Genomic DNA, 14639 nt, shown 5'->3' on the forward strand with positions numbered 1-14639 from the left:
CATGGAGGAGCAGGTGGGATGCGTATAAAGTGGGTCTAATGGCAAGACGAGAATGGATGGGGAGTGGTGAGGGAGCGAGTGGAAAGTTGAAAAATCCTGGCAAAAGATTCTTTTTGCAGATGGCCGCTGAAGCAGTCCAGGATGTCAATGCGCAGCGCGATAAGGCCGGTCTGACATATGCACGAAAAGCGATGATACGCACTGGGATGTCCTTGAATGTCAACGGGCAGTGGGAGGAGAAGCAACTGTTTTTGCCCCTGCAAGCGATCATCGCGAAGCATCGCAATCATTTCAACGGTGAGCCAATCGCGTGACAAGTTGTCCTTTCATCAGATTGTCAACTGATCTAGAGTATTTTTGCACTGGTAAAATAGTCTGGTCCCGATTATTTAAGAATCACACCGTAAATAGTCTAGATTCATAAATAGTCAGGACCGGACTATTCACAGTCACGGCCTCTAAAACCCAGGTTCAGAATTAGTCCGGTCCCCACTAATTACCGTGATCAGTGTACTGATAATATTGAGTTGGCAACTCGCTGCACACAAAAGATATCGAAGTGCTTTGAGCTATGCAAAGAGTACGCTGAGAGCCACGCAAGTGGCAGTTCTTGTTTCATTCCGGAAACGATTACATTTACTGGTTTCGAAAACGGCGACGATCTTCACTGTGACAGAGAACAATGTTCGTCTCCTGAAGGCTTCGGAGATGATTTCGATAACATTTTTGAAAGCTTTTTCCCCAGCGACGAAGGGGAATCGATGAGAGAAAAATTTAATCGTGAATCGGATGAGCATCGTCCAAGTTATGGCTACGACAATTTGGATCACTCTGAGAAGAGTTCCGATGACAGCGTGATTTTTGTCTCGGAAACAAAACAGCAAGATCTCGCTGGAGATATAATACAAGAACAAATATCAACTCCTCGAAAGACCATATCCAGAACAAAAACGACAAGCTTCGACGACCGATCGTCAACAGAATTGGAAACGTTAAATAGAGTACGAGCCAGCAAGCGTTCTTACAAAGAAAGAATAAGAGAAGAGGCTAGGCAAGCGCTTGCGGAGGAGAGGAGAGCATCTGAAAGTTGGTATCCGCAACGTGCGGTCGAATTAATTCCTGAAACCGGTCTTGAAATGGATTCAAGTTGGAAATGCCAAAAGTATTGCCGCGCGCATACAGCCTTTCTATCTATACAAGGAGGTGTCAATATTCATCAAACTGCAGAAACAGTTTCTGTAACGTGCCGGGAACGTCATTGCAAAGCAAAATTGCGGTTTTACGAAACCCACGAACTGGAATGTGGAGATTGCGGGAGTTCAAAGGCCATTTGTCTGCATGTTTGGGAAAAGTTGTTTCAAGTGACAAAAATAGTGGGGGAAATTGCGCGCCTGCCTATACCGCAAAACAAGTGGCACGAATGATTCTTCCAGAACTTCAAGGAAACCCGTCAGTGACTACGAAATTTATCGTATCAATTGTTAACGCGAAGCAGATTTACGCCCGCCATCCAGGTCTGCGACACTTTCGTGCCATAAAGACCGAATTATCACGCATGATGGCCGCCAACAGACTTGAAGAGATGGCTTGTTATGGAGGTATTTGCCTTGTTATTACGGGAACTGGGTCACTATGTGGAAATATTAACTTGCTCGGCGGACGAAATGCGAGAAATTCGCGTCAAGGCCGCTAGGTTCATATTCCGTCAACTTAAGAAAAGTGGACTCCTTCCAGAAGAAGAACAGTTTGATCAGAGAATTGTGCAATGCTCCGATATTGTTGAAGGCAGGCGATATTATTCAGGATTCGTATTTGTTCCCAATATCGCTAGTCATTTCTGTCGGTACGGGAGGGCAACGACAGCAGCTGATGCCGCCCATTGTCAAGGGTGCGGACCACAGTCATATGGCACTACTTATGAAGTTGTTGTCTACGATGCCAACCACAATTTAGTTCCTCTGCTATTTGCGCACACGGTTGCGACTGAGTCTGAAGAATCTTGGACTATGGTATTCAGGAATCTGAAAAACGTGTCAGGCTTTGATGTGGCAGGTCGAGTTACAATTGTCGATCAGGAAAAGTCTATTGATTGCTCTTTCGAAAAGACTATGGAAAATGCGAAACTATTCCTTGACCGTTTGCATGTTAAGAAAAACATGGCTAAAGCATTGGGGAAGGAAAAAACGACAGGTCTCGCTCAATACGAGAAAGCCGTGCGCGCTCCCTCACGTAGTGCCGTGGACGCGGTGAAACGGACGTATGGATCGAAAACCTCCGAATATCTATCTCGATTTCCAGACACGGCTCTATATCGAGCATACGCTGGGCTGCAAGACTTGATTATAACTTCGCAGGGGGCCGAAAGCCAAATGAGTGCATCACTGCGAAATCAAATTCGAAGTGTAGAACCACACTCGATGTTACGAACTGTTCTTGAATTGCAGCGAAAGGAATTTTTAAAACGACAGAACGTGGCTCTCAATTGTGAGAAACCTGTTCCGCCACACATTGAGAGACATTTGGCAATGTTGATCCGTCGAAGTAGGCCCTATCAAAAGCATGTCAAGTTTTTAGATGGCACAAACCATATGGAAGCAACAGTAGTCAGTGCAGTTGACGGAAACAAAACTAGGCGGGTGGTTCTCAAAAAAGAGGAACAGGAGCCACCGTCGTGCTGTGCTTTTTCTTTAAACGCTTCCATGTTTCCGTGCTGGCACGGAACAGCCGTGATATGTGAAAAGTATTGCTCAATGAATTTGTTCAAGTTTATTGGGGCGAGAAACTTGACAGTCGCGTGGAAGGAACAGTACGATGGAGTAATCTTTCCAATGCCAATTCAAGCAGATGTCGACAGGGTGATACTCGATGCTCAAGAGCAGGTCTTGTCAGGATCTTCAATTAATATACCAGTGGCTATTGCTCCACCCCGCGGGAGACCGGTCCGAAATGCTGGGAAACGGTTGCGTTCATGGTATGAAGCAGGGCCGGGAGCTCGAAAACGTTCTTACTCGTGCTCCCTGTGCCATCTCAAGGGACATACGGCTCGCAACTGTGAACTGCGTCAGCTCTTTAAGGATGACTGAGGTAATACATTCGCCTACTAGATATGCTTAAATTTGTTTTCGCCCATCAAACTTGTCACAGCGGATCAGTTCCCCTACTGATGGAGCCCCATGTACTCGTTTCCCCTACCACTTCGGTTACGGAGGGTTTTTGGCGTATGAAGAGGTTGTTTCCCCTACTGATGTGTTACTTTTCCGGATTTCCCCCACTGAGTTGTTATTTTTCCGGAATTCGCGTACTGATAAAGTCAAATGGCACTAATTCCCCACCTAGTTGTGATATTTCCCTTGCAGAAAAGGTTGTGACAAGAATGGCACATTTCTGCAATTATCGTCACGACCGATTAGAGAATTCTGCAATAGATTTCATACGTGTAATACGTATTGCAGAATTCTGGCCGCCGAATTGCAGAATTCTGTTTGCGTAATCTCTCTACAATAACCCTAGATTTATGGCTGACAAAATATTGTCAGAGCTGCAGAGGGAGGGTGTAAGGAGTTTGTACAGCTGCCCACGTGTCCAAAATGTTTTTTTAATTTCTTCAACAAAAAACGGGCAAACACGGGCAAACACGGGCAAACAAGCGCCTGTTAAGACACATCCAGAGGGTGTGTCAAGGAAAGTGACGTTGTGTTCCTTACTGTCCCCGTAAAACGGGTACACGTGTAAACTCAATGGGCTGCTCGGAAGCGCCACATTTCGGTTCACGATATCGAGACTTTACTCTGTATACCTATTTATAGGATCTCCCAGGCGATGATTTGGACCCGCACGTTATGGACCAAAACGTGCAGGTCGAAATCATCGCCTGGGATTATGGTCCATAACGTGCAGGTCGAAATCATCGGACACCATAAGTTATGGTGTCCGAACATTAGCGCGAAAGCTAACCACGTTTTTTCGGCTGTGGCTGTTGCAAGCATTTGGCATCACCACAACAGCAGAACCCTGCATTGCTTCGTAGATGTCAAGATCAAGTAGTCCCGAAAGACGCTTGATACAGCGCAGACTTGGGCATCACGCCCGTTCATGGCCCTGAAGTTTAATTGTTAGAGGGTGCGTTGTCGTCCATGCCGCACAAACCGTGCAGCTCTAGAAACTGATGCGGTTCCCAATCATCAACATCGGCGACACTACTGGCTCATCTGCTTCTGACCACCGTTTTGTTGCCTTTAATCAGTGGAATCCGTTCCAAGTCAGTTTCAGGTTTGCGGAGAAAGAGATACAAACTTGTACCATGCGCGTGCACAAGATTTTACGCTCAGAGTTTCTACGTTCTATCACTATGTACAGAATCCAGCCACACTCATGAAGTTTTTTTTGATCAGGAAGAGGTACTCGCAAGATGCATTGCTATCCAAGAACACTACCTTGCTGGACGAAGTCGCAGCGACTTTGAAGAATACTGTAGCTCGTTAGCATCCGCTTTTGTGGAGAAACTGGCCTGCGGCTTGCATCTCAAGCCCCACATCACTGCTTGAGGTCCAAAGCATTGATTCGGCATCGTTGCCGACATGCGGAAGCCCGCGCCGCACAAAGACAAGCACGAATTTGCAAGTTCTGTACGATATTGAGTGGCACGTGATGTACGACGAATAAAGCCACGAGTGCTTCGTAGGATACAAGAGTAGAAAACATTCTTGTCTTGTTCCAACTCCCTGTGGGGTGCTGCAAAAGTTGTTTTAGGCAGAGTAGTGCGCCATAAAGTCCTGGGGGAGTTGCACAAACCGGCTCTCGATAGTCTTTTTTGAGGTCGAGGCTGAGGACTCATGTCACTTTGCATGAGGCGGGCAGGGGGGAGAGATGGGAGTCATCAAGTGAAAAAGGAACAGCTGCATTGACAACTGTTCAACGAGGAGCCCCCACGGTGAGAAACACGAAGGTTGTCAAAATTTCTCCAACAGTGCCCCTTTACCGAAGGACCAATCACATCGCACAGCGGGTACCTTTCGAACAAGGCGTCACAAAGGAGGAAGATGAATATAGCAAATCGCTACTGATATTTTTGGGGCAACAATATTCCTCAACTGCTGGCCTTTGTTGTCATCTAACATTTAATTGTAAACAAATGCCCGTTTCTGTCCCTCATAACGGAAGGTTTAAGAGTGGTCACATTGAAACACGCCTCATATACGATACGGCTTATTTACACTTTACCTCGTCGCACGTGAGAAAGCGGAAGAGGCTAAATTTTTGCATCCGTTCCTAAAACCTATCATGAAACTGGTACATCTGTATCGGTCATCTAAGTTTGTTTTGGGAGAGCATACCCTCTCATTCTTTGATGAATTTCCTCCTCTTCTTTCGCAGACAACAGCGTAACCCCATTGTGGATTGTGAATTATATTTCACTTTTCGACTGTAGTTCCGTGAGGCTAAACGCGAAAGAAAGTTTTTGTTGATCTATTGTTATCGTACAGGTTCCAACGAATCGTGAAATGAGGGAGCGGCAGTGCTGCATAGGGAAGACCCCTTCTGGCAGCAATTACATTCCCGCCCCTTGCTCTTGATCTGGCGTGCCAAAATATTAATTTGACAATTTACGCAGAATCATCCTAGTCCAATCAACCATTTCAAGATCATATTCGAGGTACTCACCAGCTCCGAACAGTATGAAAGCTCCCCTAAAAAATGGTACGCAGCGAAACTGATTCGGGAGGAGGAGTTAACGGGTCTATGCTTGTTCCCTGTTTGGAATGGACCAGAGGTCCATTCCAGTAACCCCGCCTGTGGCACGGTTCCTGTAATCGTACAATAAATGCCCATGACAGTATTGTGGATTTTCTACCCAGCAGTGCACGATACGTTTCAAGTGACATCCCTTTCTCATCTCTCAACTGTCTCAATGTGCTGTTGTAATGGCGACATAGACAGCGATCCCGCCGGATCTTCTAAACACAGTACCCAAGTGTACGGTATGGGCAATGCAACCGATTGGCCGTGTCAGTTTATCTGCCCGCTCACTGTAGCAGAAACAAAATGGGATGACATGCTAATTTGCTGTTGTTCATGCTGTTGTTCAATACGGCAGGTACTAAATGTGTAAAGAAGCACCCGGCTGTTGGAAAACGATTGCGGCTCGCATATGAACCCAATGACAACACATTCCCTGTGACGCTCGATGCGTCTGTCCTGCTCTGCTCTGCTCTGCCCTGCGCCAACACCATCGTATATTAATACCCCTGTCCGCAACGGCGGCAGCAAGCTATCTTCAGTGTTTCTACAGCCTCGTTTTGCAAAGAAAACAAGAGAAACGCCAACCATGGATAGTCTAGCTTTCCTCATGAATTGTGCGGCCACGTGCACGTCTTCATTCCCCCGCTTTCGTTTGGAGAAACAGTCCACCTAGCATTTCATAAACTACAGTTTCCATTTACAAAACCATTGACGGTTAGTACTGTAAAACCATTTCAACAGACGTGACTTTTATTAAGCATCGGTCTAAAGTTGGGCGTGCGTTGAGAAAGATCGCCGACGCATTGATGTCAGTACAGCAAAGCGAGTTCTTCTTCATTTGACCATTTATATGTCCACTCTACATCGAGAAACGTAAAGCTGTCATGTTTCTAAACTGATCCTGTTTCTCTCCCTCTCTCTATCTTCCCACCTCCCCCTCTCCCCCTCTCCCCCTCTCTCCTTCTCTCCTTCCCTCCCTTCCTTCCTCTCACCGCAACGTCGCTGATTACAGATCTGGACATTCATTGATTCCTTCTGCAATCTTCAGGTGACATCTCCCGTATGCATACCGCCAAGCCTCCTCTTTCTAGACCCACAACTATTTTCGTACATAGCATCTTCCGGGGCAACCTAGAAGAGCAAAACACACGAGGGCTCTTTCTAATCCCTGGCATTGATATCAACGCAATTGCAAAAGGCGACAATCTTGCTACTTTCTTTTCTGAAGGGGTTCTTGCCCACTTCGAATGACGAGTTCTCAGATTGCTATGCGTGAGACGGAAAACTAACTGTCTAGTCGAAGCTGATGATCACAGAGTGCTCCCGAAGACGTTCCATTCCCGTCTTTCCACCCATGTCTAACAAAGGCCGTTCCATATGCATACGACCATCAAAGAAAAGCCCTCCTAAGCACCGGCAAATACGGAAAACGACAAGAGTTCTTCGAGCGCGTATGCCTCGAAAAATATGGTTCGACATCCTTCCGGCCCACATACGGAGCAAAGTAGCATCCTACATCTCTGGCGGTCATCAAACTGATGCAGCTCTGAGTTTTGCCCGAACAAATCACATCCAACGCCAAGCTGTTCTCTCAACTCTTTCGCACAAGCTTTGCCTGTCTCTTTTTAATAGGAATGGAGCTCAATGGATGGAGGTTTTTGGAGATGAAATTCAAACACTAGTTGTCGAGGATGATTACAAGGGCCTTTTCAGGCTGGGCAGTCACCCAGATCCCTTTACCTTCATGGCAGCCCCTTCTTTACGTAGAGCGGAAATTCTCGATGAACCGGCTGTCCTTAGAGCAATTTCGATGTCAACGTCACTCCGTGATTTGAAGGTTACCATTTATGGCATCGCGCCTCAGGAATCTCTGGTCGGAACTTTGTCTCGTCTCGCTCTTTCATCTCTTGAGCTTGTGTGTGCCCACTTTGTCCAAAACACTTGTCCTTTCAACAACAACCGTAGCCAAAGAAATTCCCTGCCGGAGCTGCTGATGAATCATTCTCAAACTCTCTCTGCTTTGAGATTGAGCTGCCTCTACCACGCAACGTGCCAAACTTCCCTTTGGAAAACAATTCCACATCTTCCTCAACTTCGCGAAGTAGCGATTTCCGCAGATCCTCCACGGAACGCCCTCGTACACCTTCGATCAATCCAAGCTGTCAGAATTTGCTCTGCTCCCCACGGATTTCAACTTGCCATGATGTTGCGTTTGAAAGTGACTTGTTTAGAATCCTCAGAGAGGCTACATGCAAATCAGATTGCTTCATTAATTGTGTGCCCCCGCCTTGCCCTTCTTGGAGCAGATGTTGATGAAGGAGCAGAACATTCGCTACAGACATTGTTTAGGGGTGTAGAAGTTTTGCACTCCCTCAAGTTGAGATGGCCTCAGCCACACCAAGCAAGCTCTCAACTGTACCAGACCACTGCTCTTACCCTCGCTGAAGCGAATTCAGACGTGATTCTAGGAGCAATCCCGCACGCTCCCGTTCTTGACGAGCTATATTTTTTGAATGTTCGGCTACGAAAGGAACACATGAAGGGCGTTCTCTCTATCTTGGGAGGGCGGTTGAAACACTTGGGGATATCTATTTGGGGCCAAGTGGATCCTCCCTTGTTTTATCTAGAATGCATGATTCGTATTCTCGCAACACACAACTCCCAGCTGCGTACTTTCTATGTATCCGAGGTTGCGAGTTTTGAGAAGCATCTGATGCGCGAATCATATAGGAGGGCGACGAGTGTCCAGGAGAGAGAATCGCAGCTATACCAGCTTCGATGTGCACTTTGTGCATTGAAACGCTCAGCGCCTTTGGTGCAAACATGCAAACTTGAAATGTTTATCTGTTTCCTCCACGATACTCCGGCGCAGGCCCTTTCAGGCTATGAACACCCAGAACTCGATGTACCTGGAATCATTGAATATGCACATGATGATTTCTTACCCCTGTCTCAGAGCGATATCCAGTGAAGAAAACTCCTACCCTATTTAGATTTGACCTTCCAACTCCTCTACACGCACCCTTCTTCCAAGCACAGTAACTACTTGCACATACTTTCTTGACAAACGAATAATGTTTACCGGGAATTGTGTAGAATAGAATCTGACTCCAATAAATAACAACCCCATCGCGAACCCTACGGTCCCGTATGCGTGCCATGTAATGCCACATCGAGGCCTCTATGTCGCCACGTCGTTTTCTTCAAAACTGTCAGTTTCTCCCTCTATCCCCATCCAAGGTACATCCGAACGAAACGGTTGATGTAGAGCGGCGTATAAGCGAGACACTTTGCGCTCCCCTACACCTGGACAGGCACGAATCTCCTGCTGGGTGGCATTGCCAAGGTTGCGAAATTTCCCAAATGTAAAAGCCAAAGTGGACACATCGGTGCGACTGATGCCCCGCACAGACCCGAGAGCAGCATGCAATCGGGATGCATAATCTCCCGCGACGCGCTCTTGTATAATCTCTGCTCCCTTTGCATCGTAAGACCTAAACGTCTCCAAATATCGCGCAGCCTCCGCCCGAGAACCAGCAACAATGACGGTGAGGTCATGAACTAGACCGAGCTTCGTAAGTTCATGAAGTGGGGGTCTGTGTTCCGGGACATCTGCTAAAACGAGCAAAATGCGGAGGCGGAAAGCACGGCCTAGCGAGCGCAGTCTGGAGTAGATGTAACGCGGATTGAGCAGATGGTATTGCAATGAAAGGAAAAAAACGCAGGTTGTCGGGCCGCATAGGAAGTCGGCTGTGACGCCGTCTGACACTTCATACCGCACATGGCGAATATAACGCAGGACTGGGTTTCCGAGCTGGCGACGGTTGACTAGAAGAGCTAGTTTCGATCGTGCATGTGCGAGGGAAAAGCGGACTTGCTCGTGTGTAGGGTCTCTGAAGGACGGAGCGGGAATTGCCGAAACGGAATGCTCACGAGGCTGCTTCTGCGAAGACTTGTTCGCGTCCCCATCACCAGTCAACACTGGACTTCCCTGGGCGACGGCCGAAACGGAATGCTCACGAGGCCGCTTCTGCGAAGACTTATTCGCGTCCCCATCACCAGTCAACACTGGACTTCCCTGGGCGACGCTGTCTTCGGGAGGAGGCGCCTGCTGGTGCTTCGGCATGGATCTCGCACCCTGGTCATTCAGTGAGAGGCTTTGACAGTCGACGAAGGGAGCGAGACGGATGTTGCTGGAAAGCAGAACAACCTCGAGGATTGCGGAGCGTGTACTGTACTTGTCCGGTACCCTTGGGTACAGTGGTACAGTGGATCCTCGCTAACTGCATGCTCAGTTTCTGCATACTGTATTCTCGATTACTGCATGCGTTCGTCAGCTACCGGCTGCGGAGCAGCGATTCCAGCCTGTATATGATATTGAACTGCATACCGCATAACTGCATGAAGAAAGTGATCCATAATCATATCGAACCCTCATACAAAGGCATACTATGAAACAGGTAAAAACTTATGATAACAGATATGCAGTGCTTCGGACCGCCATCGGTGCTTCATCACCACCGTCGGACCCGGGTATCTGATTTTTGAATAAATTACGCTACCTTCGGTGCATCAAAAGAGATCTCTCAGCTGCCAAAGTGCAAACGCAGAAGCAGACGAGAATTGATTCCTTCTTTTCAGGGGCCAGTAACCTTGCTGGACAAGCATCATAACTGCCGCCATAGGAATATTCTCTTTACATGAATAATAATGTCCTTTCCCGTCCTCATTCTTATAAAGAGAGATTACTGTATATGTAAATTACAGTAGTGCTTCGTGTTTCCGTGCGACTGTACTGTATCAGGTTTTATTCGCCAATCACAATTTCCGAATTATTGCACAGTTTACGTTACTGTATTGCCCCATTATTATTGAACAGCATCAAGCCACTGGCACTCGAATCTGTCGTGTCGTGGCAACTTTGTGCCACTTCCGTTGTCACTACGACTCCTATCCTGTAAACCTGCTTGTCGCGTCTACACCGTACTCTAGTACATCAAGATGTGCATTGCCCTCATGAAACATCCCACTGAGTTTCAAGAGTGAAAGTGTCTCAATGCAGAATCTCAAGACAGTTGACCTGGTACAACTCTCAACGGCACGACCGCCGATTCGGATTCATGACGTCATTGTACTCACATCTGTATAGACACGCAATTGTCACTGCAACAACGACTTAAACCTATCGGTTTGCGATTCTTTCCTTGTCACTGTCGTTGTTCCCAATTGTCCGGTATCCCTTGACCTCTCTGATCGACGACTTGAGTACCAAACACAGAAATTCAGGAATTGCCGAGATCCCTTAAAAGAGTATCCAGAACACACACACAATTCCTGCGCCTTCTAAACAATGACCCCAGTTGCAGGTGGAGTACTCCATATCTAGAAGGTTTCATTCTACTCTCTATGAATCCGGCTAGCGCTCCTAAACGTGAAGATGATGATTGGATCAGATACATCGCTACTCTCGATGCCAAACTTCAAGTTTATAGCCCTAAATACACTTTCCTTCTGAGCTACTTTTTCACAAACTGCGTCCTTTTCTTTTTTCCGGCAGTTGATGAATATCTCAATTGGCCAGAACATGACTTCCTTTCTATTGTCATTTGCGTGGGGAGAGGGTTTGGCCGAGTTCTCAATCTCAATGTCGCTCTACTGTTTATACTCGCTTCAAGAAAGACTCTTGGCTTCCTCCGTAACACTGTTGTAGGTACGATTTTACCAATTGATGAAGCCATGCCTGAGCTTCATTCTTTTATAGCTTATGCATGCTTTGCTGCTGCCACTATTCACGGCGTTTGCCATTGCATTGCGTCCACCGGGATGAACTTATGGGCTCCAGGGTTTGGCAAGAACACTTGGTGCATTGTCTCAGGTTATGTCATTTTTTCTTTATATGGGCTCATTGTTGCCACTTCCATGGCTTATATGCGTAGAAGAAGGTTTGAAGTTTTTCTTCACGTGCACATGTTCGGCTCCCTCTTGTTCATCCCTATAATATGCTTGCATGGTTTTTATAATGCTAAGCCGTATTCCTATAAGTGGGTTTTGGGGCCAGCGATGCTTTATCTCTTTGACAAACTGGCCAGAAAAATGAGCGAGAATCAAGCGTCGGTTCGCATACATGTTGATTCGAACCAAAGAAAAGTTACATGCAGCGGTGGTATCGGTACGCGCCATGCCGGAGGGAGAAATTCTTTCAGTTTCTTGCATTGCCAAAAACATTTTTACTGACCAAAGCATCGTGGACCTACTCTCTTGTTCCCTGCCTGAAATTTCCTATCGATAGTTCGAATCTCTTTTCCAAGGCCATTCTACTACCGTGCTGGGCAATACGCTGAGCTCTGCATACCAATCATTAGCAAGACACAATGGCACCGTAAGTTTAGAAATGTTTCCCCACTGAATATACACATGCGATCTTGAATGCTAACCGAAAGCCTTCTCGCTCGATTATCCTAATTTTGCCAACCTTTTCTCAGCCTTCACTATGGCATCAGCCCCTTCCGAAGATGAATTTGTATTTTTTGTCAAGCATGCGGGTGACTGGACGACTTCTCTTCATCGGATATGCAAAGAAGGCCTCAACCCGAAAACAACAAATACGCTATCTTCGTTTGATATCAAAGTTCGGGGCCCATACGGAGCGTCCGCTCAACATGTTGGTCAGTACGACAAAATATTGCTCATTTCTGATGGCGTCGGAGCAACACCATTTTGCAGGTATGTACCTGGCAACAACAACTCCATGTTTGCCCGATTTTGTTCGAGAATTTTTCTAACATCGTTCGTCCCATTTTAACAGCATCACAAAATCAGCAACGGATATAATATCACGACAGTGTCATCAAGAACAGCAAGCACTTACTGACTCAAGTTCGTCTCTCAATACGGACTGCAACGCACATGAAAATGAAGGAGATATCACTGATGAACCCTCATCTGAAAGCTGGAATCATCCCCACATTTTAGACCTCGGCCTCACTTTCGATTACGGGATGCACAGACCGAGGCGACCGATGACAGGAGCCCGGCACGAAATCTTCAAGCATCCTACAATCTCCCGCAATCGCCAAATAATACATGATGCTTCTCCTGTGCCAACTCAGACTTGGATGCAATTTTTCCATTCGCTTTCGTCTACAACTCTGTACAATACAGCAGTGATATGGGTCATGCTAATCCGTTTCACAGTTTGCCTCCTAGGCGCAGCTTTTCTGGATGTTGACTGGGAGGCGAGAGGAACCGATATATTCGATTCTACAGCATTGAAGTGCATCGATTTGGTCCTCGGTACATTTTCACTTGTTCTGCTGCTGTTCTCAGTTGTTTCTGAACTGGCCTCTGAGAGGCGACTGTTTATCGAAGACGTAATGCTACTGATACCCCTTTCGGCACTTCCAGTCGTTTTGCATACTTTGGCTTTCCTCGGCAAGGGCAAGGACATTGGCTATTTTGCCCAAAACTACTTTTACATTGGATGGCCTCTACTCCTTGTGCTCACTATCTTTCGTTACTTTCGGGTTCTTGGGCGGCGGGCTCTTCTCGCTGATACAGTGAAGCGGAATCACCAAACCACGAGATCAATTGACTTCATATGGACAACTAAAACAACTCAGGATGACGAGTGGTTGATGGACGAGCTGTCAAAAAGTGTCGGGAGGTCCAAGTATGTACGACTTCATCGGTACATCGCGGAGGAAGCGCGAAAAGATGTGGAACATGGGGAGAGAAGTCATGACCACCATACAAACATGTTTCAAGAGCGGGCTACCCTCTGCACGGAAACCTTGGGTACTCCGGACTGGCATGAAATCTTTGCGCAGTTCACATCGAGTATGAGGAACGGGACAACGACGGGGATCTTCTTCTGTGGACCCCCCAAAATTGCTGCAGCTGTCAAGGAAGCTGCTATGGAATCTATGCTGGACTCCCGGTACCGAGGACTCTCTAACAGAGCGCAGGTGAAGCAAACTCCTGGACTCCACTCTCAATTCTTTTCACACGATAAGGTAAACTCAGTCACAGATTCCTTGACGCGCTCGTTCAACGTGCGCTATGTCTTCAGAGCGGAGACATTCTGAGACGGGTCCAAGTATAAACAAACCACAAGGGAGTTTTGAACCCTTTTCACTTAGAAAAAAGTGGATAGCTCAGTGGCCATGGAAGACCCAAATTCTCGGCCGCCTACAAGCCTGTACATTGTCGGCAGGAAAACATGCGAGCAGCAAGTGGTATACTACGTAGGGGTAAGCAAAGCAGCCAGACGTTGTCGCGGACCGCTTGAAAGCGTGTCAGGGCCCGACCTGAGGCGCGGTACCTCCAAATGATCGTCATGGACCAGAGCAAATCACACACAAAGCAAGGCAATAAATACTGTAAGCACGGGGCAGCCCCATGACCCCAGCAGGGTGCCGCACCAGCCCACTGCTCCCGCCTCCTCTTCCCGCTGCAACCCTCTACACCTCCTCCACGTTGAGCGTAACGGAAGGCACAAACCCGGCCTCCTGCAGCGACACCTGCTCCGCGCCCTCAAAAACTCTTCTCGGAAATGACGCGACGAGGCGAAACGCGTCCTTCCTGCCGCCCTCCGCGACGACCCAATTGGCGACATCCGCGACGACCCTCTCCGCGTCGAACGCCCTCTGCACGCGCCTGCCGTCCGGCAGTCTGAGCACGACGCGCACGCCGCCGCGCTCGGGCTCGCGCACAAGGCTAGCCACGGCCTCCTTCCGCGCGTGCTCCTGCTCTGCGCGCTCCCGGTCCGCCTGGGCCTCAAGTGCGTGGCGCTGGGCCTCGGCGGCAGCCTCGGCGGCCTCGCGCTGGCGGTCAGCGCGCAGCGAGGCTTGCAGCGCGTGGTCTTGGTCGCGGACGACAGCGTCCCTCCCTTCCCCCGCAGC

At 47.9% G+C, this 14639-nt stretch overlaps 5 protein-coding genes; 4 read left to right on the forward strand and 1 right to left on the reverse strand.

Annotated features, from left to right (window-relative positions):
• The first annotated feature begins 6801 nt into the window (after window positions 1-6801).
• On the forward strand, window positions 6802-6990 carry CHC_T00007382001 (hypothetical protein). Its single transcript, XM_005710974.1, has one exon. The coding sequence runs from the start codon at window positions 6802-6804 to the stop codon at window positions 6988-6990; it is 189 nt and encodes a 62-aa protein (XP_005711031.1).
• Window positions 6991-7045: 55 nt separating this feature from the next.
• CHC_T00007383001 (hypothetical protein) lies at window positions 7046-8875 on the forward strand. XM_005710975.1 is given in 2 exon segments: window positions 7046-8710; window positions 8711-8875. 1 exon segment carries the CDS (start codon window positions 7046-7048, stop codon window positions 8708-8710), a length of 1665 nt encoding a protein of 554 aa, XP_005711032.1. The 3' UTR covers window positions 8711-8875.
• A 45-nt stretch (window positions 8876-8920) lies between these two features.
• On the reverse strand, window positions 8921-9865 carry CHC_T00007384001 (hypothetical protein). Its single transcript, XM_005710976.1, has one exon. It carries the CDS (start codon window positions 9863-9865, stop codon window positions 8921-8923), a length of 945 nt encoding a protein of 314 aa, XP_005711033.1.
• Window positions 9866-12914: 3049 nt separating this feature from the next.
• On the forward strand, window positions 12915-13823 carry CHC_T00007385001 (hypothetical protein). Its single transcript, XM_005710977.1, has one exon. It carries the CDS (start codon window positions 12915-12917, stop codon window positions 13821-13823), a length of 909 nt encoding a protein of 302 aa, XP_005711034.1.
• A 78-nt stretch (window positions 13824-13901) lies between these two features.
• Window positions 13902-14069, forward strand: CHC_T00007386001 (hypothetical protein). The gene has a single exon (XM_005710978.1). The coding sequence runs from the start codon at window positions 13902-13904 to the stop codon at window positions 14067-14069; it is 168 nt and encodes a 55-aa protein (XP_005711035.1).
• The last annotated feature ends 570 nt before the right edge of the window (window positions 14070-14639 follow it).

Source organism: Chondrus crispus, genomic scaffold, assembly GCF_000350225.1.
Source record: "Chondrus crispus Stackhouse genomic scaffold, scaffold_71, whole genome shotgun sequence".
NCBI lineage: Eukaryota > Rhodophyta > Florideophyceae > Gigartinales > Gigartinaceae > Chondrus > Chondrus crispus.

Bases quoted from the DNA above. Each gene is read 5' to 3' on its own strand.
- CHC_T00007383001 (XM_005710975.1), top strand. From the start codon at position 7,046: ATGATCACAGAGTGCTCCCGAAGACGTTCCATTCCCGTCTTTCCACCC.
- CHC_T00007384001 (XM_005710976.1), bottom strand. From the start codon at position 9,865: ATGCCGAAGCACCAGCAGGCGCCTCCTCCCGAAGACAGCGTCGCCCAG.
- CHC_T00007382001 (XM_005710974.1), top strand. From the start codon at position 6,802: ATGCATACCGCCAAGCCTCCTCTTTCTAGACCCACAACTATTTTCGTA.
- CHC_T00007385001 (XM_005710977.1), top strand. From the start codon at position 12,915: ATGCTAATCCGTTTCACAGTTTGCCTCCTAGGCGCAGCTTTTCTGGAT.
- CHC_T00007386001 (XM_005710978.1), top strand. From the start codon at position 13,902: ATGGAAGACCCAAATTCTCGGCCGCCTACAAGCCTGTACATTGTCGGC.